General features: G+C 39.9%; 1 protein-coding gene across 7 annotated transcripts in view; it reads left to right on the top strand.

Moving 5' to 3' along the window:
• Nucleotides 1-27,043, top strand: part of TBC1D22A (TBC1 domain family member 22A) — a 422,295-nt gene that overhangs the window by 157,570 nt on the left and 237,682 nt on the right. For 6 of the 7 annotated variants that reach the window (XM_067564390.1, XM_067564388.1, XM_067564389.1 and 3 more), the window contains one exon: nt 7,743-7,852. In XM_067564390.1, the coding sequence (XP_067420491.1) occupies nt 7,743-7,852 (110 nt within the window). The remainder of the gene's footprint in view (nt 1-7,742; nt 7,853-27,043) is intronic. The other variant, XM_067564386.1, reaches the window with a different exon arrangement.

Below are 27,043 nucleotides of genomic sequence, written 5' to 3'. Positions count from 1 at the left end.
TTCCATTTTTCAGTTCTTTGGTATCTGTGATGTCATGAATGGTGTGTTTTTCCAGTAGTATACAGAGACTTTCAGGAAAACACTGGGTATACAACATTCAGATTGCTAATGTAAAGAACAAGCAGAGAGAACAAAGGTTTTTTTTTTTGTTTTTTTTTTTTAAACATGTTTGGGAACCCTGGTATGCCTTCTTAATCCACTAGAAGGAAGCACACTCATTTTTTCTTTTGCAGCTCACTTTAAAGTATTCATCTGTTCTTTTGAGGCACTTCCAGAATGGCTAAACTTACCTTTATTTAAAAAAAAAAAAAAAAAATCACGGATAATGAGCTGCTCATCCACCTTCAGACAGTATTCACCATGCCTCAACAATAATCATAATTACCTTAGATGTAGACAAATCTCACTTAAATTATAAACTCTTTGGGGGCAGGGACCATCTTTTTGTTCTGTTTTGAACAGCACTTACTACAGTGGGTCCTGGCTCATAATTGGGGTTCCTAGGTGCTACAAATAATAACAATCACAAATATTCCTATACTCACCCATTTTCCCAAATTTCAGAGGTGGGTGATGGGGAGAGGGAGGAGGGGGGAAATGGTCTTTTCAAAGTGCCCTAAAGTTAATAAATGTACATTATGGAAGGGAGAGGGAGAATTCCACATTTGAGGATGCTGCACAAACATTGCTTTGCTTCATCCTGAAAATGCATGTGTTTGTCTTTGTTGATTACAGTTGTGGGGTGATGTATGGTGAGAGGTGGTCTCTCAAATAATTATGTTTTAAACCATTTTGAGCATCAGAAGTTAAAATCAGCTCATTAAAATATGTGGAACCTAAGGGGCAACCTGCACAGATCATTGATCACCAATGTTATGTGATGTTTAAGTGAGGCTCCACATTCTTCACTATATTCCAAATATTCTTCAGTTTCCAGGTGGGTTCCAAGCTGTAGCCTTATAAGCACAACACAATATTTTAGTCAGAAGATAATGCAGGCATATATAACTAGATTAAGATGTGCATCCAAAATAAACTGTTGGATTTTACTCTGCTGAGAAAATAGTGGCAAATAGTGCTTCTATTATGTCTCCTTGTAATTCAGTTCTATTCTTCTAAATGTTTTGGCATACAATTTATATATAAAAACAGTTTGTATTACTTGCACTACATGACAAATATTAGTGGACAATTTTATTGAAGTATGGAAGTAACACAGCACATTCATCAGGAGATGATCCTTTCTTTCCGAATGTTATCTTTTTATGGGTGCACCATCTCACTATAGATGCATAGAGACACAATTCGAAAGGAAATTGGACAGCACTAGCATCCATCCATCACTGGCTCTCTTCAGAACTTCCTGCTGAAGTGGCAGGAGAAGAGTCAGTACTGATGTTAAAAGCAGCAAAGCTAGCCCTTTAAGGCATTCTGACCCACCTTAGTCATGTCCCAATCAAATTGGAGATTAGCAATGTCTTCTACCTGAATAGCCAGGGTTTATGTGGAGCAAACACTAATGTGGGAGACTGAGGTGTTTCTGTTGGCCAAAAAACATTTTATGAAACAGAACAATTAGCATAGAAATAATGCTAAATGTAAGAGCAGAATGGCTCTGCAGGCACTCTGTAAACTAAGCTCTGTAAACTAAACTCTGCAAACTAAGCATATAACCCTGAAAATGTTTCTCTTGTTATTAAACCTCTTCAAGTTCTAGGGTACTATTATAGAGAGAGGGATCCGTAGTAAGAGAACTGGATGCATTCATCAGGTTACCACAATCATTACTTGTATTATAGTAGTGCCTTAAGGCTTCAATCTAAATTGTGGGCCCCATTGTGCCTAGGTACTATAAATACATATAGTGAATGACTGTCCCTGCTCCAAAGAGCTATATGCTTCCTGATTCCCTTTCTCCATATTGTTTTGACTTCCAAGGACACCCAAAAGATGAGGCAAGAAGAAATGGCAGTAATGGCTGCCTCCCCACCTGTAATAAGGCATGATTTCTGTGAAAGGGTGATTCCTCTACATGAACAAGTGAAGTTACCATTACATATGAGATTCTGCAACAAGGCCCAGTCTGACACCCAGACACACACTTGCTGAATGTAGATTTGCAAGTGATGTAATGAGAAGGCTACTCCAGGGGGAAAAAAAGGTAACATTCTGTTGTCCTGGAGAGAGAATTCTATATTAAAAAACACATTCCTGGATAGAACTCCAATTTGAATACTGCTGTCCAGACAGAGGCAAAAATTCCAAGAAAATCTCATTGATATCCTCAAGCTCCTTTGGGTTGGCTTCTTAAACACCTTTAAGTGGAATCACTCATGCCTTATTACTGCAATGAATTCACTGACAGAATGTGAGACTTTTTGCCAGACATACCTGTGTGTCTTGGTTCAGAAAGGTATCAGATAATTTATCCTCTAGAAAGCCTCTTCTCTCCCTACCCCCTAAAATAAATCCTTTGGAATCTCGTCTTGGTCTTGCATGCCCTGAGAAGAATGTAGGGTGAACCCTGAAGTGTCCCCTCTTTCTTTCAGTAAAAACGGCTTTATTTGTTCCCATAACTACTGGTAGAAGAGTGCCAGATTTAGCTGATTTATCTGTGGAAGATGAACATTCCACTTTCCACAGAAATAAGGTAGTCTTACGATTCCAGACTCTTTCTAAATGATAAATTTGTGGTTAAGGCACTCAGCTGAGTCTCAACAGATACTCTTAATTCCTGTGAGACCTTGGACAATCACTTAATCTTTTGGTGCTTTGACTTCCCATCTGTAAACTGGAGTAATACTATCTTTAGAGACAAATGTATTATGATAGATTTATGCATTTAAGTGAGGTGCTCAGGTACTGTGGTAATTGCCACAGAAAGCTTATTTATACATAAAATAAACTTAATCGTTACTTCCAAATATTCACTTCTCCAAATACAATTCTATTGCTCATTGATGGGGCTATATGAAATTGCCCATCGAAGTTTGAATTCCTGACTCTGCTCCTGTATAATTTGCTGGGAGGAACTTGAAGAAAATTGAAGAAATTTCAGCTCAGTCCCATAGTCCCCAGTAGCAGCAGGCAATACTGCAGCTTATGTTCCAGCAGCTGTATAGACATGGCATACTGTCTACACTACAGGAAGGTGCTTGGCTGATTGATTATTGTTGGTACCTGGCCCCACCTGTGCTGCTTCTCGTTATTGGTAGCATCGGATGAACGCTACTGACTAAAGTGTCAATAATCATGGATTTAACTTCTGAAGAAAAATTCTTTTCTTGGTTCTGATTTTGTCCATAGAATGAAATCTTTGTACATTTTGCTGTGATTTATTAGGCGTGAGGGGGAGCTATGTTCTATGACAACCTATGGTGGAGGATTGTTAGGTACACTTATAGAATATATAAATAAAAACTGCCAGTCAGTATTAATGGGCCTACCCATTATTTTTACTGTGCTTCCTGGAAGACTGGTAAAGGGGCTGGTGATATGGGAAGAAGGTACAGGAATTGGGCTAGTACCAGAAATATTCCTTTTCACTGCAGTTCTATGTGATCCTTATGACAATTTTCAATGTTTTGCGATTGAAAGTGCTAACAAATATATTTCGTTTGGATTGTCTCTTCTCTTGAAGAAGGGTTTTGTTTCTGGACAAGGCATTAGATACATCCTCTTTCCCAGGAATGTGCTTGGCTAGACCCGAATGCATTTCATCCTCTAAAATAACTTCCAGATACCTTGACTTTAGCAAAGCTTTTGATACGGTTTCTCACAGTATTCTTATCAGCAAGTTAAAGAAGTATGGGTTGGATGAAAGGACTATAAAATGGATAGTGAACTGGCTAGAGCATAGGGCTCAACGAGTAGTGATCAATGGCTCCATGTCTAGCTGGCAACCGGTCACAAGCGGAGTTCCCCAGGGGTCGGTCCTGGGGCCGGTTTTGTTCAACATCTTTCTTAATGATCTGGAGGATGGGGTAGATTGCACCCTCAGCATGTTTGCGGACGACACTAAGCTGGGGGGAGTGGTAGATACCCTGCAAGGTAGGGATAGGATACAGAGTGACCTAAACAAACTGGAGGATTGGGCCAAAAGAAATCTAATGAGGTTCAACAAAGAAAAGTGCAGAGTCCTCCACTTAGGAAGAAAGAATCCCATGCACAGCTATAGACTGGGGACCAACGAGCTGGGCAGCAGCTCTGCAGAAAAGGACCTGGGGGTAACGGTGGATAAAAAGCTGGATATGAGTCAGCAGTGTGCCCTGGTTGTCAAGAAGGCCAATGGCATATTGGGCTGCATTAGGAGGGGCATTGCTAGCAGGTCACGGGAAGTGATTATTCCCCTCTATTCGGCATTGGTGAGGCCGCATTTAGAATATTGTGTCCAGTTTTGGGCCCCCCAATACAAAAAGGATGTGGACAAGTTGGAGAGAGTCCAGCGGAGGGCAACAAAAATGATTAGGGGGCTGGAGCACAGGACTTATGAGGAGAGGTTGAGGGAACTGGGCTTGTTTAGTCTGCAAAAGAGAAGAGTGAGGGGGGATTTGATAGCGGCCTTTAACTACCTGAAAGGGGGTTCTAGGGAGGATGGGGCTAGGCTGTTCTAGGTGGTGGCAGATGACAGAACAAGGAGCAACGGTCTCAAGTTGCAGGGAGGGAGGTCTAGGTTGGACATTAGGAAAAAGTTTTTTACTAGGAGGGTGGTGAAGCACTGGAATGGGTTACCTAGGGAGGTGGTGGAATCTCCATCCTTAGAGGTTTTTAAGCTGCGGCTTGACAAAGCCCTGGTTGGGATGATATAGCAGAGGTTAGTCCTGCTTTGAGCAGGGGTTGGACTAGATGACCTCCTGAGGTCCCTTCCAACTCTAATATTCTATGATTCTATGATTCTATGATTTGCATGGACATGTTACTCACCACCCTGACACCTGGTTTCCACGAACAAAGGATTGTAGGATTTGAGTCATTGCACAGTTATTTTGGCTATGCATTGGTTGTGGATCAAACAAGGGGTGGGTGAATATATTGGGAAGAGGGTACATGGTAATAAAACTGCACGTGGACTGGTGTGAACTTCAGGAGTGGTTCATTTATGTTCAGTGTAGAGTAGATGTATGTTAATGAAAGTCAGTCATTAAATGAACATACATCTTCATCCTATAGTTATGTGCTGAATGCCCAGTAACAAGAGTAAGAGAGGCACATAGCATAAAAATAATTTAAATTTGTTTTCTGGAGTTGATTCAATGATTTCTGTGTCTGCTGTGATTTCCCATATTGTGTCATTGTGTAACACCAGATTATGTAGCTGGCCTGTGGATAGGGCCAGGAAAGCAGAGACATTGTTAATTATGGCACATCTTTGAGTAGTTTTTTTATTTTATTTTATATCTCAAAATATATAGGACTTAAAAAAAAAACAAAAAAACTGTTCACAGCTGCACTATAGAGTGAAATAAACAAACCAAACTCTGTTAGTCACTTACCTGTCCCCTGCTACAGGTTTTTTCCATACTTGTGTGTGTTACCTGGGATGATGCAGTGAGGTTCAACATTGTCAGTGCGAGGGCTGAACATATTTCCAAAAAAGATCAAGGGACCACAATTTAGCACTTTAGATCAGATTTTCTGTCCCACTTTGTGCTCTTTGTGAAAGGGCCACAAAGGGAGTAGAAAGAGCCCAGGAGTCCCCTGCTGGGGCATGGTAGAGACCAAAGGTAAGTGGTTGGAGAGTACAGCCCTCTGGGTATCCCAAGCTGGCATATAGTTCTTTGGGGATCACAGCCAGCTAGGACAAATTAGAGCAGCGCCTATACTGTTATAACTTGCTGCGGGTATGAGGTAGAGCATCAAGGAGCTATAATCTACTGTGGATTCTCAGCTAATGCCTATTCTGTTCTTCCTTACGGCTATGTAAAGGGGGAGAGTCAGTCTTTGCTAGGCCACATGCCTTGGCGTAGGGTAGCTCCTATCCCACTCCCTTTAGGGCTTGCTGGAAAACAAGAATTCCATATTGTAAAAAATGTTGAGGTTTTGACATTTGCTTTTGGTGCGGAACAAAAATTAGATGTTTAAAAAAATGTTCATGGGAAAAAGAGAACCATTCCAGAATAGCTAATAGCTCAGAGTTAGGGAACTCACCTGGCATGGGGGAGGCCCATCTTCAAGTCAATCTGAATCAGGCTTAGTAGCAACTTGAACTTGGGGTTCCCACATCCCCGTGAGTGCCCTAATCACCAGACTGTAGTGTGTATCTCTCTCTCTCTCTCTCTCTCTCTCTCTCTCTCCTGTTGCAGCTGTTCCACTTTTATAAATAATCAAATATTCATTGGGCTAAAGAGACACTGACTCTATAACCTGGTGGTCAGGTTGCTCACCTGGGAGGTGGGAGATTCCTTATTCAGAGCGGGGACTTGAACCCAGGTTTCTCATATCCCAGGTAGCTAACCTCTGAACTGCAGTTCACATCCCGGGTAACTAACCTCTGAATCTCTCTCTCGTTCTCACTGTGGTTTTGACCAGAAATTCCACTTTGGATCTGAGAAACCATTCCAATGAAAGTTTTATCAAGAAGGATAATTTTCCACTAAAAATTTCAGTTTTGACAACTCCATCAAAATTTTGGTGAAAAATTCCCAGCCAATTCTAACTCCCATAGCCTGGCAGAGAAGCAGACAGTGGAGCAACCAGAGCTATTCACACTTCAGTGATGTGGCAGGTAGCTAGCAGGGGAATTATTGTTCAGCTGCATCAGGGAAGGGGCAGCAACTACTCAGAACATGCCCAGCTGTTCCTTTTGCTGCAGGGAAGTGGAAGGAGCCTGTTGGGGACGCAGTGCCCTGTATTCCCTGTGTAGTGATTTGATTCAAACTCTCCAGTGTAAAAATCACTGGAAATGGCTCGGGGAGCACAATTTTGATCTTAAAACACCCCCTACGGTTATGATTGCGAACCTATGGGGTCATTGGTTGGACACCATTGTTCATCAGTTGCTATCTAGGGCATCACAATGGGTTGAAGCCAGCCAGTATGACTTTGAGGAGCTTTAAAAAATATGCATAGGGAGTATATTCTTTATCATTTTTGTGCTGAATGCACATCCTCTTACCATCGTTGTTTGAGATGCAAGAGCATATTAGTATGTTATTTATTCATTTCCTTTTTTATTACTAGAAAATATTTACATCATTATAGTGTACAAAGGCCATAATTGGGATTAGGGCCCATTTTATTGGGCACTGTACTGACGCAGAAAAGAAACAATACCTGCACTAAAAATATTTGTAATAGTTATTTTCTTTAAAAAACAAACAAACAATCAAACCAAAAAACAAAGTAATGCACACATGTGCTCATGCACACCCACCCACACAGAACACCTTTGCAGGTAAAGAAAGTTTATATATTTTAGAGGCCTATTTTTATTGCTACTGATACTCCTCTCTCAAGTGTGAAATGTCTAGAATTATACAATTTATTATATGTGCATTCTAGTTAATTGGACATGATTCAGGATTTTCACAGTCTGTAACAAATTAAGTATTCATTAACATTTAGAACCAGTCAGTGACACAGTTGAGCAATAAATGATGCATTTAGTCTCTGTTAAAGAACATGTGTTTTGAAGATTGTGAATACAAGGTGGCTGTCTTTGTTATCAATTATTTTGCTCAACCTTGCTTTATTTATTCCATGCACTTCATTGACTTGTCTTTTTTCTCTCTCTTTTTCCGCAGCAGAAGAAGAGGTGGAAAATTTTGATGTTTCCAGTCTGCCTGAAGAAGTGCTGCAGAACATTGAAGCTGACAGTTACTGGTGCATGAGCAAGTTGCTTGATGGCATTCAGGTAAATTGATTTTTCCTGTCCTTAACTCATGGCGATAATTTATTAATGTGATGGCTTTGAACTTAAAGTACATATAAGAAAAATAGAGGAAAAAATAAATTTCCCCATAGTGGAAATTTGCCATGAGTTTGGTGAAGTGGGTTTAAAAAATGCTGTACAACTTTTTTTCATAGAAAACTTCTCTGTCTCAATACATTATGATATGTAAGAATGAAATTGGGGGTTGTGATCCCAGAGACATTTTAAGCATCTGTTGTCTGTTAGCAGAAATTGTCAGCAGCATTTTGTTATGTTTATTGATTGAAGTCTGCATGTAAAATTGTCTAAGAGGAAAGAGGGACAGTGAGAAACTGGATCTTTGTAATTGACTATTTTTAAGAAAATCCATTTTCTGGTGGAGTAATGAAATGATTATCCTGATTTAAAAAAAAAATCATTTAAAAGCATTTTTTTTAGTAACCCAGTTTGTTTGTAGGGTCTCTTTTACAGAGGAAACAATGGACAAAGTGCAGTCAAATGTAACAAATAAACAAATGTAGTAGTTTAAATACAGGTTTTGTACATAAGTACTGTTGGAGTACAACTGTGTCTATAAAGTTTAGAACCATCTACATGAGAAAATAAAGCCTCAGTTAAACTTCTCTGTTTTGAACAGAGGGGACCTGCACAATCCAAAAGAAATTAAATGTTAGACTCAAATATAGTCAAAATATACGGGTTTTAAGAGGTGTAAAATAGTCTTTGCCTTAACACTGACATACAATAAAATAGTTTATTTGGGTTTTTCAACAGTTTACAAAGCAAATTATATGAATTTTATTTACATTCACTTAGGTTGTGGACTATGCTACAAACTTTTGCTGATTCAAGTTACATTGGCATAAAGCTGCTGCAATTAGCATATTGCTTGTGCTCGTGCATACTTGGCTGTCTTGCGTCAGCACTGTGGGTGCTCCTCAAAGTGCTTGTTTCAATGAACAGTGTGATGCATCGATATCACAGCGTGCAACTCACCACCATCCAGCATGATGTGTTTTGGAAGTTTTGGCCATGCGTAGTGGGGTGACTAGGAGTACATGGTCAAGTTCCCATTATGCAATTTTCTCCATCCCATAATGCTATCTCTATCCCATAATTTTCATGCCTATTTTGAAAATCCTATGAACTTGCTCGGGACTTGTTGCTGTACCATCTCTGACAGAAGCATGGAGCCTTTCTAACTCTGCACTGTTGTCATGAATGTTGCAAACACAGGATGTATGATCTTCCGGTATTTGCAGAGCCATAGGGAGCATGCTGATTTCCTGGAGGACAGATTGCTGTGGGGCGTAGCAAGAACCAATTCGAGATTGCTGGTGGCATTCATAGAGCACCTGTAAATGGTGGAGTGCCACTTCTGGGCCCAAAGAAACAAGCACTGACTGGTGTTATCGCAACATAACGCAGGCTTGGGATGATGAGCAATAATTGCAGATCTTTTGGATGCATAAGGCTGTATTCCTAGATCTGTGTGCTGAGCTCATTCCAGCCTTCCAATGCAGGGACACCAGAATGAGAGCTGCACTGACAGTGGAGAAGCAAGTGGCAATCACACTGTGGAAACTTGTGCTAGATTGCTGCAGGTAGTGGGAAGTCATTTTTAGAGTGGGAAAATCCACGGTGGGGGCTGTTGTCATGCAAGTGTGCAGGGCCATTAACCATCTCCTGCTATACAGGACTGTGAGTCTCAGCAAGGTGCAGGACATAGTGTATGCATTTGCAGCAGTGTGATTCCTGAGCTGCAGTGGAGCGATAGACGGCACGTATATCCCTATGTTGGTCCCAGAGCTCCTAGCTGCAGAGTACATCAACAGAAAGGGCTATTTTTCTATGGTTAATGCAAATGCTGATGGATCATTGGGGATGCTTCACCAGCATCAATGCTGGCTGATCAGGGAAGGAGCATGACGTTCACAACTCTAAGAAGACAAGAACAATGAGAGTCTTATAGCAGACTAACACGGCTACCCCTCTGGAACTTAAGAACACAAGGTTGCTCATAAAGCTACAAGCAGGAACTTGCTTTCCGAACTAGCAGATTACCATTGGCAGTGTTGAAATGCCAATAGTGATCCTGGAGAACCCAGTCTACCCCATACTCCCCTGGCTCATGAAGCCAAACACTGGCCACCGCAGCAAGGAAAGATTCAGCTACCAGCTCAGTGAGTGCAGAGTGATAGTTGAATGTACTTTTGGTAGATTGAAGGGGCGCCGACGTTGTTTACTCACAAGACTGGATCTCAGGAAGAAAAATATCTTAATGGTAATAGATTCATGCTGTGTCCCGCATAATATCTGTGAAGCGAAGGGGGAAAAGTTGCTGCCAGGGCAGAGATGGAGTGGCTTTCTGCCGATTTTGAACAGCCAGATAGAAGGGCTGTCAGAAGAGCTCAGTGCAGAGCTATATGGCTCAGGGAGGCTTTGAAAGAGCACTTTAACAGCGAGTAATGCATTGTGGTGTACCATGGTCTATCCGGTCATGCAGTTTGGGAGCCTGTTAGGAACTGTGTGGTGCTTGGTGCATATCTCTGAATATAACACTGACAATGCAGCTATTAATTTTGTGGTGCATGCTGTACATTTATGATGATTATTCTGTTTTGTCACTGATACCATGAGCTATGTCAAAGTGTACTATCACAAGTTAAGTGGATGCTTTCAGTACCACCAGATGCTCTACAGCATATGTTGGGAACCAATAAAGATGAATCATTTCCCAAAGAATAGAGTTTTATTGAGGAACAAAAACACTTCAAAAAAGTCTGTGAAAGTTAAAAACAAATGCATTAAATCCTTAATAAATTTATGAAACAGAGGTTAAAGAAGAAGGAACATTTCGTCCATTTTAGTTACCCCATACATCAACCCTGGCTCTCACAAGTCAGGCTGTGAAACTGGGTTGTCTTTAATGTCCTCTTGTGTAGAATGGCAGGGGTAGGAATTGGGCACCTGATGCCATGTAGGATGCTGATTGGGGAGTGTGGGGGGGGGGGGGAGTGAAGGGGAATGTAGGGAAGTGCTATGCTGCAGTTCTCCATGAACTGCAAAAGGACTCAAGTCTGGGTTTGTTGAACCTGTAAGTTCATAAGAGTCTGCAGCATCTCTGTTTGCTACCAGAGAAGCCCCATTATGTCCTGGTGTACCTCCTCTCTGATACCTGGGCCTTTCTCCTGTCCACTGTTTCCTTCTCCATACAGACTGCAATATTCATCCTCCAGGCATTCTGTTCATGGTCTGATGCAACACAGACTTGCAGGATCTTGCTGAACATATCATCCCGAGACCTTTGTCGTCTCCTTATCTGGCTCAGGCATCCCTCAGGTGGGGGCGGGGGAGAATGGTGGCAGCTACAAATAAAACACACAAAAGTATCATTATCAGTATAACCACAACAGAAAGCAAAGATTCAGAACTTGCTTACCTTGCTCCCCTAAAGTTTTAAACAAGACCTGCTTATTAACGCTTCTGCTTCAGAGTGCTTGTGCATGGCAACATTCTCAGCTCTAGCCATGGCCTGCCAGGGGTGAGCGAAATGAGGAGATGCATGAAACTCTGTGTGTAGTACAATGGCACTGAGTACTAGCACAGTTTTCCATAGGTGGTGGTGATTTTAGCTGATATCTCACTCCTGAGGGTAACAAAGGCACAGAGAACACAGCTGCTGCTGGCATCCCAAAGCTCCCCAGTCCAGTATGCTGCTAGCCTGTTTGCTGCAATGGTGCCTGCTGAAGTTATCTCCAGCTAGTGTGGGAAAGTGTACTACTGTGGTGTAAGAAACAAGGCTGCCATCCCTGGAAACCTTTGGGTCATTCCCCCCTCCACCCCTTCTGCCTAACTCTTTAGAGGAAGGAAAAGCAGTTAACTCTACCTCTACCTTTGTTGTGCTGCTACCTTTTCTAGTAGATTAAATTAATGAAAAGTCAATAGCTGTATCCTTCTAAGTTCAGGACACCATGATTGTAATGATTATAAAGGTTCCTTCCCTTGCATTAGGCTTGCCTGTGCTCGGCTGCTGGGACTGATTGGACTTCGATGGAGTCTCAAAAAGGTCCTGGCTCACGGCATAGCCGGAGGCCCGGATCACATGTCCCCTATCCTTGTCCTCTTCCTACTCTTGGTCTTCACTATTCACACTAGGATCCTGTGACTTTGGCTTCTCAGAGACAGCCACTGTGATGTTGCAAGGTGATGATGTGGTCTCAGTCAAGTATGGCATGTAGAGCTCTTTGTTAAAGCCAAAAAGTCTGTGGCTCAACACCAGATTGACTGTTGGCCTCCCTGACCTTTGGCTATACCTGGTGCAGGTCCTTCACTTTCATGTGACACTGCTGCTGGTCCTTGTTGTATGCCTTCTCCTGCATCCCCGAGCAATCTGCTCATACATATCTGTATTTCTGCCTCTTCTCCCCACAGGCCAAAGAGACCCAATATCTCCTGTCTGCTCCAAGCCAGACTGCATCTACAGCATGTACCTGGCATGGTCAGCTGGGCAGTTTTGCATGACAATGGAGAGCTGCTAGGTGTGTTTGCCAAGCTGGACTAATCAGAAAAAGGCATTTCAAAATTTCACTGGGCTTTAAAGGTGGGGTGTGGTGGGGAGAGGATTCTAGTCTCGGTGATCCCTGGGTAGTGGAGTTGATAGTTGTGAACAGAGCAGTCAGTGTTAGACATTGTGGGACAGCTTCTGGAGGACTGTTGGGGTTGACACAGGTAATGCAGCGTCTACATTCACACTGCATCAACCTCAATACGTTGACCAGCTCAGTGCCACTCAAGGAGTTGGTGTTACTATGTCAGTGTAATGGAGAACTGACATCAGTGGGAGACTAATTTAAGCATAGACATATGCACAGTGAGGCTGACACAAGGCATTTTAGGTCATCCTAACTTTGTAGTGTAGACTAGGCCGATGTCTGTACTACAGAGCCTATGCCAGCAGAGCTCCCTAGTTTAACCTCAGCATACACTGACAGAAGGAGTTTTTTCTGCTGGCATGGGAACATGGTCTGCCTGAACAATGTTAGCTATGTAGCACCTTTCTGTAGGCATAGCTGTGTTTACACTAGGAATTTTGTCAGCATAGCTATGTCGGTCAGGTACAAGTTTTAAGAGTAGACCAAGGGTTACAGTAGTCTAACAATAAATGGTATGCTATGCTATGCATACTTTGGGTTTATAATGTGTGACTGGGACAGCTCTGTGCTTGTTAGTGAGCCAGTATGATCTTAACATTTGCCAAATACCTCATGTCTGAATGTGTTTGTTACTACATGTTCCCTTTATTTTTCTGTGTGAAACAAATTACTTCTGTAGATCAAGTTCAAATCTACAAGTCCCACTGCGGGTCACTCCCTTTCTTACTGAAGTGGGTACTTAAAGACCATTTAGTTTAAATACTTATCTGCATTTGAAAACAGGAAGAGGGATTACTTAAAATCATTTGTCATCCAAAACTGTGAAAGTGTTTCCTTGAGTGGATTTCCCATAATGGAAGAGTGATGGGAGAGTAACAAGAAATAAGTCATTCCAATGTAATTCAAAGGTTTTACTGTTTTGGACTGATTTGTGGTGGTAGTGGGGTGTAATTCAATGCTATATGCTAGTTTTAGGTGTACCAATTGCCCGCTAGGAATAAGGGTGTAAAACACACCACCCTTGTACAGGGGACAAGAAAGACTATGAATTTATCACCTTGTCAATAAATGAAATGGAAAACATATACCATTGATGAATGCTTGCCAAAATGCAGCAAACAGCAGGCAAATGGCCACTTCAGGACTGTAGAGGCTTGTCACTGCCAAATTTAAAATGAGAAAAATTAGAAAAATATGCAGAGAAAGTTTCCTATTTTATGGGTGACCCTATACAGGGGAATTTCAGTAGTAACCAGGGACTTGGAAAGACAGAAAAGTGCTTGTAGTGAAGGGGCTGAGATTTTACTTTTTCACTGAGGGCAAGGCATGTGCTTGAGATGCATCCTCAGGATTTCATGTTGGAGTCAGATATTTGAAGTTAGCTTTTTTTTAATTAAGTTTGGAGAATAAAGACTGAGATACTGTTTAGTGTAGTGCCACTGCATCACACAGACATTGATCGAAGTCCGATCTGCTCGATATGTAACTCTCCCTCTCATATAGTGTGGTTCTTTCCACCTTCAGTGGCTGGACCACATAGAGGTGAGCTAATAACACATGATCTTTAAGATCAAGATGATGGGGGATCAAGATGTATAGGGAGCTAGGTGATAGTCCCTATCTGTTTTTCCTGCCAGAAACAGACCCATCTTGGCCATAGCCCTTGAGCATCCTCTGAGTAGTGGGGGATCAAGACAGGCAGGGACATAGGTCCTAGCAGCTGAGTCTACCTAACAGCTGCACCACAGGCCTGCCAGGAATCCCCTGACCCTCTCACCAGCTTTGCATGAGTACTGGGCACCCCTCACCGCTCTGCCCACTGGCCTTTCATTTTCACTTGTCACCAATTTTTTCACCCATTTTTATTTTGTTAATAAATAGATACATTTCCAGAAAATTTTAACAAAATAAAAGCCAAGAACAAAGGGCCCTTCCTGATCACTAGTTGGTTACATCTTCCCTCCGTAAGCCTCACTTCTGCAGAGTCCTGTACAAATGAATCAAATTAATTTTTAAAAGTACAAAATGTAATTATTTGAACCAGAGCCTTATGATATAGGCACATGAAAAAATAGTCAACCTAGAATCTAATTTTTGTAGTCCTTGTTCTACTTCACCTCATTACCCTTACTGTTTGTCACTTTCTTGTTATCAGGGTTTACTGTCAGATTGTAAGCTCTTTAGGTTGGGAACCTTGTCTTTGTGAATATTTTTAAAGGAGCCCATCACATCTTTGATTGCGGAAAAACTACTAATAATCTAAGTAGTAACAATCCATTATCTTGGACAATTGTCTTTTGAAGGGTACGTTGCATTAACGCTCAAAGGATGGCATCATATTGTTACAACATTGTTACAACATTAGAAAGTTAATTGTGATCTGGATATTGTATAGAATTGTAGCTGGCCAATTGCCACTGCAAACAGTCACCACAAAATATATTTTAACCTTTAACTTTTCTCCTTCTATTGTATAAAAAGTATTCAAAACTGAAAAAAAGTTAAGTAATTCTCAAGTAATCTCTCTTCATTTTTCTCTTTAGCTGTCCCTCTTTTGCTTGGCAGTTTTAGATGGGATTAAAGAGAGTATTGATGCTCTTGTTGGAGGGGGGAAAGAGAGTACAAGTTTTTTAAATAATAGCTTTTGTGTGTTTTTTTCCTAAACACATCTGTTGTTTCATACTTTCCCTCCCCTACCAACATTTCAATTCATTGCTACAATAATTTTATAACTTTACAAAAACCTTAAAAATCCCAAATCATTTGTTTAGTTGAAAGATATCCTGTTTGTAAAACATTTTCAACTTCATATTTATAGGTCAAAACAAACTTTGACACTTTGCATCCAATTTGAGCAGCAGAGCATAGGCCTCAGCTCTTCTGTTGTTCAAAAGATCTGTTGGGTGATGGTGGAATCCTAGACCAACTTTCAATAGGAAGATGCCGTTTTTCAAATGGAGATATTTTCTCATTTGGGTTGGTAGCAAGGGATTATTTTTAGCAAAGTCTGGTAGGCAGATGGCTTCAGTCAAGGTTAATTTGTGGCTTTCAGTAAGCTGACTGGACAATAAATCACTGTTTATGTTGCCATTAGTCAAATGTTTAAAGCACTTTCTTCCTTACTATTTTCCTATTTCCTGGTGGTGACCTTTCAGATCGTCCCCTGGTCTCAAGTGAGCTTGTTTATCCATACTTTAAGCCCATGAGGACTATCCTTTTATTAATTTTCTTCAAAGATAATTTTGTTAGTGGCAGAAATTTTGGCCAGAAAAGTTAGTGAGACATGGTCCCTTATGTCTATCCCTCCTTTCTAGAAAGAGCTGATGGAGAAAGCAAGCTGAGCTGTGTGTAACTGAAGTTTTCAGTCCATTGCCTCAAAACTTTCTCTATACTTGTCTTTTATTTTTTGCGGGGCAGGTGTTTAAGAATTAGATATGAAGTCTCCAAACTTTTGTAGGAATGGTCTTAGTAACAACTCAGATGAAAGTTGATTGTCTGCATAATTGAATGAGAGTGAATAAATTGAGACAATATTCCCAAAGAACTCAGTATTCTCAGAAAGTAGGGGGTGGGGTTGTTTTTCTTTAATATAATTCTCCCTCATTTAGCTTTGATACCCAACAAGAAGTATGCTTTATATTTGAAAATATTTTAATTTAAATTCTGCTTTTCACACAGCTTCTTGCAACAGGATGGCCTCTTCATCCATGTAATGCCTAAAATTTTCTGTTCTTTCTTCTTAATGTGATCTGATTATCATTACTTTAATCTCTAACAAAGAACTGATATAATGCATGTTCTTTTTTAAGGCTGTATTAATTGCTGACACACCTCTTAAAAAATTCAGTTCATGAAGAATGAATCTTATAGTTTTTGTTTAGGAGTTTAACTAAAATTGTAACAGATTGTGATTGGCATATTAATTCTAAATGTGTATATTTTGATGTTGGTTTAAGTAGTGTTTAGAGTTTAAATTGAATACATTAGCTCTACTTTTTTCAGTTTGTGGCAGTAACAGTATTTTCCTTGACCCTTTCTGGATCTTGATTAAAAATGAACAATGCACACTACCAAGCTTAAGCTATAGAGCCTTATTGTGCTTTATTCATTTGTAGTTTTATTTTATCATGAATTAGGGTAGGCTAGTTTCCTGGAGTAAAAATTATACATCTATATGATGGTAAAAAGGCTACGTACATTCCATGGCAATTTAGTAATTCTGTAGCCACAGTATTTTGTTCTTGTTCTTATAATTCTGTTGGTGAGGAATTGCTGACCGCTACTGATTATCTTTGCCAGAAAACACCAGAGAATTTACCATAATTTCCTATGAAATTCTATTGCGTTTGCCACTTGAATTACTCTAATGTGACTCAGCAGGGTCCTTAATTAGAGTGTATATATGGGAAAAGCATTGCTGTGCTCTTGGCACTATTACTATTTATAAAATAATTATTCTTCCATAACACTTTCTTCCTTTCTAATTTGCATGTTTCATTGGGTTAGGCATTTTGCAGAAGGGCCACAAACTAATTAAGGTCATAAGAGGTTTACTTTTGATAAAATTGTTTATGAAACATTTAGGGAAGAAAACTCTGCTCTCCTTAGGGTATTCTAAACATAATTATCCTGATACAAGGTCAAGTAAATAGCAGCATGCTTTCTCTGTGTAGCAGCTTCTGAAAAGTGTAGCCAGTTTTTTTTTTATTTGACCTCTATAAAATATGATTCATGTTTATTATAGACTTCATAAATGACACATTTCAAAATACATATGACTCAAATATAGAAAATAAGCTCTTGTTCTCCTTCTTTTAAAAAAAAAATCTTGCAAGGATGAGAAAAGAAATGTGTAATGTATTCTCCAAATGAGAGAAGGTGTGTAGTACATGCTTGATAGAAGAAGTAACCAGGCATTACCAGTCATATGTACAGAAACAAAAAGAGGGAAATAATTGCTTGGGTGTAGTAGCACAAAGAAGGCTCTGGGAGTTGAGAGTGCATAATGTATTCAATATTAATTAACAATGGAGCAAAAATATAGTGTATTTCTTTATCTAGTTTCCCTGAAAGACCTCAAACAACTTAGGCTATGTCTACACTACAGTGTTAAGTCCATGAAAGTTAGGTCAACAATCATAAACCGCTATAATTACATTGCTTGTGCATTTCGCACTATGCTCCTTCTGCGGGCAGAGTGCATCCACAATTGGTGCTGTAGCACTGACAGTGAGAGCAGTGCGTTGTGGGTAGCTATGCTACTGTGCAACTCACCACCTTCTGCAGCTAGGAGTTGTAGGAAGGCAGAGTGGATTGCAGTGCATCATGAGTGCAGGCTCAATGTCCCATGATGAAATTTTTTCTGGCCCATCATTCCATGGGCTTCCAACTATGTTTTGTGCCATTTGTCAACGGTCCCTGTTTACTGTGCACCCACCATCTCTGCCTGGAAGGCTGGATCTTGCACTGCTCTCTATTGTTGTGGTGGGTGTTATGAACACAAAGCAACTGATATGAGCTCCAAATCTGAACAGGCATAGCCTGCCTTGTTATGGTAAGAAACACCACCAGATTATTTTTGGTGTTCATGGAGCAGCTGCACATGATGGACTATCACTATTGGGCTTGAGAAACAAGCACTGAGTGGTAGGATCACGTCGTTATGCCGATCTGGGATGATGAGCTGAGGCTGCAGAACTTCCAGATGCACAAACTAAAGGCTAGGGGAAAGTCAACAGGTGCGGACGAGCAGGTGGTTCGGACAGAGACATCCCTTAGAAGAGGATCTATTAATGGAGATTCTCTATAGCCTAGCAAGGAGTAGTGGTTGGAAGATGATTAAATATGGATAGGATCTGATGAGAAACACTCAAATGAAATAGTCCCATTCAATTACATCACATAATGGCAGACAGCTAAAAAGTGATATATTTTTTAAAGTGCTTATATACAGATGCTGGAAATGTAAATACTAAGATGGGTGAACTTGAGTGCCTCGTATTAAATGAGGAAATTGATATTATAGGCAATACAGAAACTTGGTGGAATGAGAATAATCAATGGGGCATGGTAATATCAGGCTCCCTATGTTGCTTGCTTGTATGCCACTTTGGTCCCTGCACAAGTGATTGCTGACTGGCACAGGAAAGATTCCTGCAATGGGGGAAGAAACAAAGCAGCTCTGCCAAGGAACCTTTGGCAGAGGATTGGTGAGTACCTTCAGGAAAGTTTCATAGATATCTCTTTGGAGGATTCCCATGAAATCTTGGTGTTCATTAACACATTGTTCCACCCCACTGCGTAGGTGTACAGGGGAATGTGAAGCAGGCACAAACACAGCTAGTCTTGTACATTTCTGTTCCTTTTCCCATTTCTAGCATATAACAAAGCAAAGGACAGCTCTATCTCATGTAACTGAGCAGTATCAACTCAAAATGTTCACTTACGAGGGCTCCCTTCTCCTGCATCATGCATGCCAGAGATGGAGCGCTGGGACTGGCTCGAACCCTCTGGGATCGAGAAGGGGTCCTGGCTCCCCACCGTACCAGATGACCCTGTCATGTGTCCCATCATATCCTCCAACTCCACTTCCTCATCCACCACTTCGTCCTCGGGGTTGAGTCTACTGGCTGCTGTCTCCAGCCCTCCTGAAGTATCAATGAGGGCTCTTGGCAGTGGAGGTGGTGTTTCCACCAAGGATGACATCCAGCTCCTTATAGAAGCAGCAGGTCTTCAGCACAGCACCAGAGTGATGGTTTGACTCCCTTGCCTTCTGGTACACCTTCCTCAGCTCCTTTATCTTTGCATGGCATTGATGCGTGTCCCATTCATAGCCCTTATCCAACATGCCACAAGAAAACTGACCATAGGTATCGAAGTTCCTATGACTGGAGTGGAGCTGGGAGTGCACAGCCTCCTCTCCCCACAGACTTTGCAGATCCAACAACTCTAGTGTGCTCCAAGGGGGAGAGCATTGGCTGCATGGAGCCACCATGGCTAGCTGGGAAGATGCGATGTGATCTCTCCAGACCAAGCAAACAGGAAGTGGAATTTCAAAAATTCCTGGTTCTTTAAATGGCAAGGCGTGGATTCCTGTTTACCTGGGTGCAGAGCAGTGGAGTTCAAACTGCTGACCAGAGCAGTCAGAATGGGCATTATGGGACCCCTTCTGGAGTCCCATTTACAGTGACAAAACAAAGTGCAGTGTCGACACTGACACTTTGGCTATGTCTACACTACCACTTATGTCCATATAAATGTGAATAAACCACCCACCTGAGCGACATAAGTTACACGACAGAAGCACCAGTGTGGACAGTGCTATGTCACCATGAGAGTTTATCCTGCCGACGTAGTTACCACCACTCATTGGGGTAGATTAACTATGTTCATGGGAAAGCTGTTTCCTATCGGCTTAGAGAAGCTACACGAGAGATCTTACAGTGGCACAGCTGCATTGGTACAGCTGCGCCTCTGTAAACTCTCTAGTGTACATGTGGCCTTTGTTGATCTAACTTTGCTGCAAAAAGCTTTTGTCGAGGTAGTTTTATTTTGTTGGGAAAGCAGGAATGTTGTTTGTTGCTGGAAGGAGTATTGTAGTGTGTACACCTCCACTGTTTTGTCGACGAAACTCTGTAGGGTAGACTGGACCATAGTTGCACTTTCCCTAATGTATGCTGTTATACTTACCTACAAAAAGTGAGTTCAGTGATCACTTCTCCAAACAAGAATTAATAGGTTTAAGCTGCAGCAAGGAACATTTCAAATATTAAATGGAGATGTTAAGACCTTTAGTGTATCAGTTGCAATTAGAACTATTCAAAGATGTACCCATCTGTCATGGCTGATTTAGGATAACGAAATTAAGCCTGCCAGTATGTAAGGAACTGGGCTAGAGGGCTCACTCTAGGTCCTCTTTATATTTGTTCTGAAAAGTTGTTGTTTCTTCACTTTATATCTCCTTAAGTAGCTTATTCTTGTCAGTTTATTTTTTTCTACTTTTTGTCTGTGCAATCAATCAAAGTTAATTTAGTTGAGTTTGAACCTTATTTATATTCGAAACCACATTCCTTGCAGCCTTTCCCTCTTTCCTTCCCACTCTAAAAGAAACCCACCCAGAATGATTGACCGTAACACTAAGAGCCCCAAACAAGTTCAGGCCCCCATTGTGCTATGCACTGTAAAAACATAAGCGGAGAGAGAGAGCCTACCTTAAAAAGTTCACAGTCTAAACAGGAGCATTGATACTTTGTTTTAAGTGTAGCTGTATGGTGTTTAAATAACCCTACTGCTTCAAAAGTTTTAAAAGGGGGGGTGGAGTTCAAAGCACTCAGATACTACAGTGATGAGTGCAGTGTAGAACCTACATGCATAAAAATAGAGTAGCTAGACTCCTACTGATGTGTAGTATTGTTCTATCTGCCATTCACCTACCATGCTAGTCGGTACCAGAGCGCGCACACTATCATAATGGGAATTAGATCTTTGATAAATAGCTTGTTTCCCAGATTAGTGAAGCCTGTTGTTGAAGAGTCAGGTACCAGTTCATTTAGTCTTCTCTCCAAAGAATAAGAAGAGTCATCAGGAGAGTGAGGCTGAGACTCTGAGCCAATGAGGGTTAAACAGCCAGCAGGCTCAGTTATCTAAAGCTCAACCTTTAAGAACATATTAAAGAAGTATTGAAATGGTATACAGGACTGTTGCTTGTAGAAAGTTATTAAAGCCATGTTAAATGGATGCGAGTTCTGTATTGTTAGAGAGTCAGAAGTCAATACTAATTGTATTTGTCTGTGTTTATCTATATTTTGTTAGATGTTCACAGTGTAATCAGATTAGCCTATGGATGCTAATTTCTTTTCATGTATTAATTACAGTATATTATACATGCAGATGATTCAGTTAACTTTAAAATCAAAGGTTTTACATTGTCTTCATCTTAAATTGTCTGTGCTATAATGAAATGCTTTGATAGTTTGAATGGATAATTGCCCTCTGTTAATTAATACTACTAGTTTACCTGTATATACATAGAAAATAGAAGTTTAACTTCAAAGCAGTGATATACAGTGCTTATTTTTCATCTGGGAAGGCTCTTGCTATACTATCTGCTGTCAAGAGGATATCATGGCCTGCCAGAGACCTATAAAAGAATTCTAGAGCCTGATCCTGTCATCTCAGATCTGCTTAAACTTGTCAGGTGAAGCCCAAGCCGCGTGACTGAGGTCTCCAGGTAACCTGCGCTGTCCTTGCAAATTCTTATGGAAGGATTTGAACAAACATTATACATGGACTGCCTATTGGACTATCACCTATGCAACTGATTCTGGAAAGACTTTTTACAACTCCACAGCTCACCATTTCTACTATGAAACTGACCTAAGAACTTTATTCATATCTGTATGCATAATGATCTCTAACCACAATAACTTTTTCTTTTCTTTTTTAATAAATCTTATTAACTAAACTAAGAATTGGCTGTAAGCATGTATTTGAGTAAGATATGAAATATTCATTGACCTGGTGAGTAATGTGTTCAATCTGTTGGGATTGTTAGAACTTTATATATGGTGAAAGATTTTAAGAAATCCTCACCATATTTGACTTGACTGTCTGGGTGGGAGCCCAAGGTTGGGTTACTTAAGATAAACTGTATTTTTCATTTCTGAGTAACCAGTAGGGTATTGTAGAAGCTTCTTTTGTTGTTGGCTAAGTGAATCTAATTATTAGAATAACCACCAGTTTTGGGGATTGTCTGAACCATTCTTTGCAGTTTGCTCTGAATGAGCATTCTCAGTGTGGCCCTCTCCAGGCACCACACAGATGCCAAATTTCATTTGCTTTCCTTTTTTATGGAAAAATCATTTCTTCTGTTCCTCTCTTCCGCTACGCTGTCTGATTCTAGATACCAAAGTTGTTCAAAAAGATGTTGAGGCATGGGTTAATCAGTAACCAATCCAGGATTGTCAAGACTGAGAATACCTTTAGTATTCCTCCCCTTCTTTTGCAAATGTGTGTGGATGTGTGTTCTCAGTTGGATGACACACTTTTCAATACAGATGCTGCTGCTGTAAGTAGCAGTATGGCTGCTGAGTGATCAGAGGTGAGGTAGATGTCTTCTGACATACTTAAAATTCTTACCAGGAACTGGTAACCTACTTTCATGTTTACTGCTTGGTTTATGTCTAGATAAATTCTCTTATTCCTCAGTTTTGGATTCCTTATATTTTACTTTAGAGGACTTAGGCTGAGTCTGCACTTAAGTTATGTCATTAAAGCTACATCAATCAGGGGTGTGAAAAACCACACCCGTCTGACAGAACTGTGCTGACAGAACCCTACTGTAGACACAGCTATGTCAATGGAAGGTAGTTGTTGGAGGAGGTGGTGGTCCTACACTGATAGAAAAATCTCCTTCTGTTGGTATAGATTGCATCTATCTTTGGCAGTTATACTGATATAGCTTTGCTCATATAACTATGCCAGTGTAGGCTCCGTAATGTAGACATAGCCTTATTAATGCTGTTTTTTTGTGATCTGAAATTTTCAGTGGAAGGGTACCTTTGTTTACAAGTTAGAGGGATGATCGATCTTTGGGGTTTTTTTCCTAGCAATTTTTTCCCCTTATTAAGTGTTTGAAATTTTAATAGTAACTATTTTATCATCACATTTCTCAGTATCATCTTTATCTCATCTCAAGAACTCTGTGCTTGATTGGACATTTCCCTCTGCAAATATGTTTACTTGCAGATAAGTCTGCTATAGCTCAAACCACATCTGAAGACTTACTGGATATATTAATGGTCATCTGCTTGATTGCCAGCATATTCTTATTGACACATCATTTTAAAAATTCCTGAAAAATATATAGATTATTTTCCAAATTTACAGATGCTGTTGGTTTGACCATTTTATGAAGGGTTTTTGAACTTCAGCAAAATAAAACTTATCCTACAGTTTTCTCCTTCCACCTGACTAGGTAAACATTCACCTATGCTTATTTTCTAATTACTTTTTTTGTATAGCCAAAGAATCCTTTCAACACCATCCCACATAGAATCCCATTAACATGCAAATAAAAAGTTCACATTGATCTGTGTCACTGACAGGTTTAACGTTGATATATAAAATTGAGTACAACATTTCATTTAAAGTTCAGTAGAGATTAACAATACAAAATTAAAAATCATAGGTACAGCTAAAATAACTAACCAGAGGCACAGTATATAAGAATATGCTGCATAAAAGTTCTACTCAGACACAAAGAAAATAGAAAAACTAGCTATAAAATATTAATATGGTTACTGCAGGCAGGGACTGTGAGTTTGGGAATATGAGACAGTTTATATTGTTCCTGAGGGTGGGAATGCCTTGTGTTGCTTATTAGCAAGTGCTGTGGCTGATTAAAGAGCAGGGTTGGCAGACTTTGAAGAGAATCCTGTCCAGTCTTCTGTAATTAGATAATTGTTCATAAAATTGTAAATTGTGTGTGGAGTAGAGGGGGAATGGATAGGTTTCTCTGGGAGCTCAGGGCACTGCCAGGAAATCTACACTTTGTCTTAAGTAAAACATTCCTCTTTAAGTCTCCAGATGAACATCAAGTAAAATACTTACCTTAAGATTGCTAACTTTGTAGCTTTAGTTTAGTAAGTTCTCAGGAGTTAATTGCTAATTGACACCACTCAGTTTTAGAAACATCTAGGACTCGCTATTCTCAGAAGTTTAACACAGGTTTTAGCTTAGTTACTCGCTTACAGTAGCATTTCAACATCTAAAAGCATGGTTACACTGGAGAGTTTACAGGGGTGCAGCTGCAAGTTCTCTAATGTAGCCACTCTAAGCTGGCAGGAGAGAGCTCTATTGCAGCCCCTGCAAGTCGCAGAAACTATGTACTCGGGAGAAGCTCTCCTGCCGACGTACTGTTGTCCACACTGGCATTATGTTGGTGTAAGTTATGTTGCTCAGGGTGTGCGTGTGTGTGATTTATTCACCCCTCTGAGTGACATAAATTATGCCGACATAAGTTGTAGTGTAGACATAGCCTAACTTACATACTCATTTCCCTACTACAAACTTAGATAACTGATGTTTCAGCAATTGCCGCTATTACTCAGTTTGTGAGAGATGTTCTGGATGATGATTTCTCTTTTGTGACCTCTGTCAGTTTAAAGGTTCTTTCCTTCTTATATTAGTTTCTTGTCTGAATTGGATTCAGAGAGTCATACAGATTGATCTGCTCAGCTTTCTGCCTCTTTTCTTTTGCTACTTTGGGGGAAATGTTCTGGCATGGTTTTGTTGAGCACAAATCTATGTAAAGACTTTGTGTAAATAACTTAGCTTTTTCATGATAGGGTGTCAGTAGTGTTTGTATTATAATTATACAGTTCTTTAGTGAGTCCCTATCAGTATACTCTTTATTGTCCCATGAACAGTTAGTTTAGTATTGGGTTGTGAGTGCTATTCTGGCAAAGAACTATTGTACAATATCTGATTGACAAAATTTTCTACATAAACAGCTTTCATAAACCTTGTAGCCTGATTTTATAGTTATTAATTTATTGAATAGGGTAATAGGTTTGCCAATTGCTTTAACTAAAGGATTATGAGGTTCGTATCCTTAATCAGGCTTCAGGTGAGTTATAAGGACCCCGGGTACAACACAGGAAAAATTCCAGTGATAACCAATATTTGTATAATTTTATAAATTTATTAAAATAACATAAAATAATAAACAAATGACTGATATAGAGAAAATAAAATGAATAATTAAATTGATAATGGATTAATACAATTTTAAAGGTAAAGACTTATTTGATAGATATCTTTATGATATGCTTTAAACTAGTATACTTACACTCTTCCTGGACTTGGTTGAAAGAGATGTTTAATTTTTTTAGTTGGAGTTGAGTGGAATAAGAGCTGCTTTAAAGCTAAGAGCTATAAGCTAAGACTAACATTACAACTTTAAGAATATAAAATAAAGAATGAATCTTAATACTAAATAAAACTTTAAGCAGGGATAGCTGACAGTTGACTGCCCCGATGAGCTGGATTTGATTTTACTTATACCCCAAAGAATATGGGTCCTTTATTTGGGCCCATACTTGGCCTTTTCACCTTTAAACTCTTGGCTTAACTTGTCTAAGGTAAAGGTTATGACCATATATGTCTTATCCTGTTCTACATTTATCTAAGCCAAAGGTTGAATATATATATATTAATGGTAGCTGTCATCCAGGATGTGGCCTGGAAGGTACCTTGCATTACAGCTGAATAAAATATCTAATTTTATTATTGAATCACACAATCATATCAAAATATCTCTAATAATAATAATGCAAGCAAGCAGGCTAGTTCTATAGGCTACAAACTATATTATTACTAAGCTTACATATAATGCAAAAACATTGAAATTTTGAATGTGGTTATGCCCTAGTTTCTGGCCGTTGCCGGTTTAGAGACTCCCAGAGCATGGGTTTTTAAAACCTGTCTTAAAGGAGAGGCAGATATCTGTCTCTTGCATTGTATATAATGATTGAAGATGGCCCTAATCAGCAGTTCAGAAATGTACGTTGACATTCCACTTGGTGTTTTCATAGTTGTAACGAACATTCCTCTGAAAGCATAGTATGTTCACACTGAGAATATTTTCATTTTATAGCTGTTCATAGGCAATTTAGAAAGTCTTCAGAGAATGAGGATTAGAGTCTTTTTTTAAATGTAGAGATTTTAGGACTGGGCAATTACAGGAAAAAATTGTGTGTTTTGTATTCTCATCCTTCATCACAGAAGTAATAGTGTCTTTGTGTATGTGTACATATAAATCTCTACCCAATGTCTCTGCATGTCTCATTCCTGATTGCATCTTTACTGGTGGTTGTCATGCTGTCTGGAGTGCATGCTAACCTCAGGGCAGACTGTCAAAAAGCAGGGCAGACACTCCAAACTGTTGGTATGTTCTATAATTAAATTTCACCATCACTGTAACAGTCTTACCATGGAATCACAGACAGTCCCTTTGGTCAGTCCAGTCTATCTTGTCACTCAGGCAAGCTAGACTATGCGATAAATGGTCACTTACATTTAAAAAAAATGTCACAAAATATTCAGGTTGCTCCCAGTCCCAAGAGACCGGTAACTTACTTCAGATCAATTTATACCTTAAATCTCACATTAAAGATCACACTTGTAGCCAATCCTATAATAAATTAACTGAAGTACGATTAACTAGAAAAAATGAATGTTATTTACAGGTTAAAGCAAGCAAGCATATATATACAAATGAGTTTCTCTGTAATTCAAAAAGTGATAGATTTGTAGTAATCAGTCAATTCAAAATATCTTTCAGGAATCTTTGCCCCCTCATAGTCCAGACAGCATAAAAGAGATTCACTTTCTCCTTGTCAGGGATTTTTATCCCTCTATTCCAGACTTTGAATTGATGAGATTAGTTCATGTGTAGGTCTCTTCTTTATGGAGAGAGTTAGGAATGCAGTCAACAGGACCTCTATCCTTTGATGCT

The sequence above is a fragment of the Emydura macquarii genome, unplaced genomic scaffold (genome assembly GCF_026122565.2).
Source record: "Emydura macquarii macquarii isolate MOO-44397 ecotype Brisbane River unplaced genomic scaffold, CSIRO-AGI_Emac_v2 contig_2636, whole genome shotgun sequence".
NCBI lineage: Eukaryota > Metazoa > Chordata > Testudines > Chelidae > Emydura > Emydura macquarii.
Note: the sequence above shows the minus strand (reverse complement) of the source record. Positions and strands in the feature narration are given on the sequence as shown.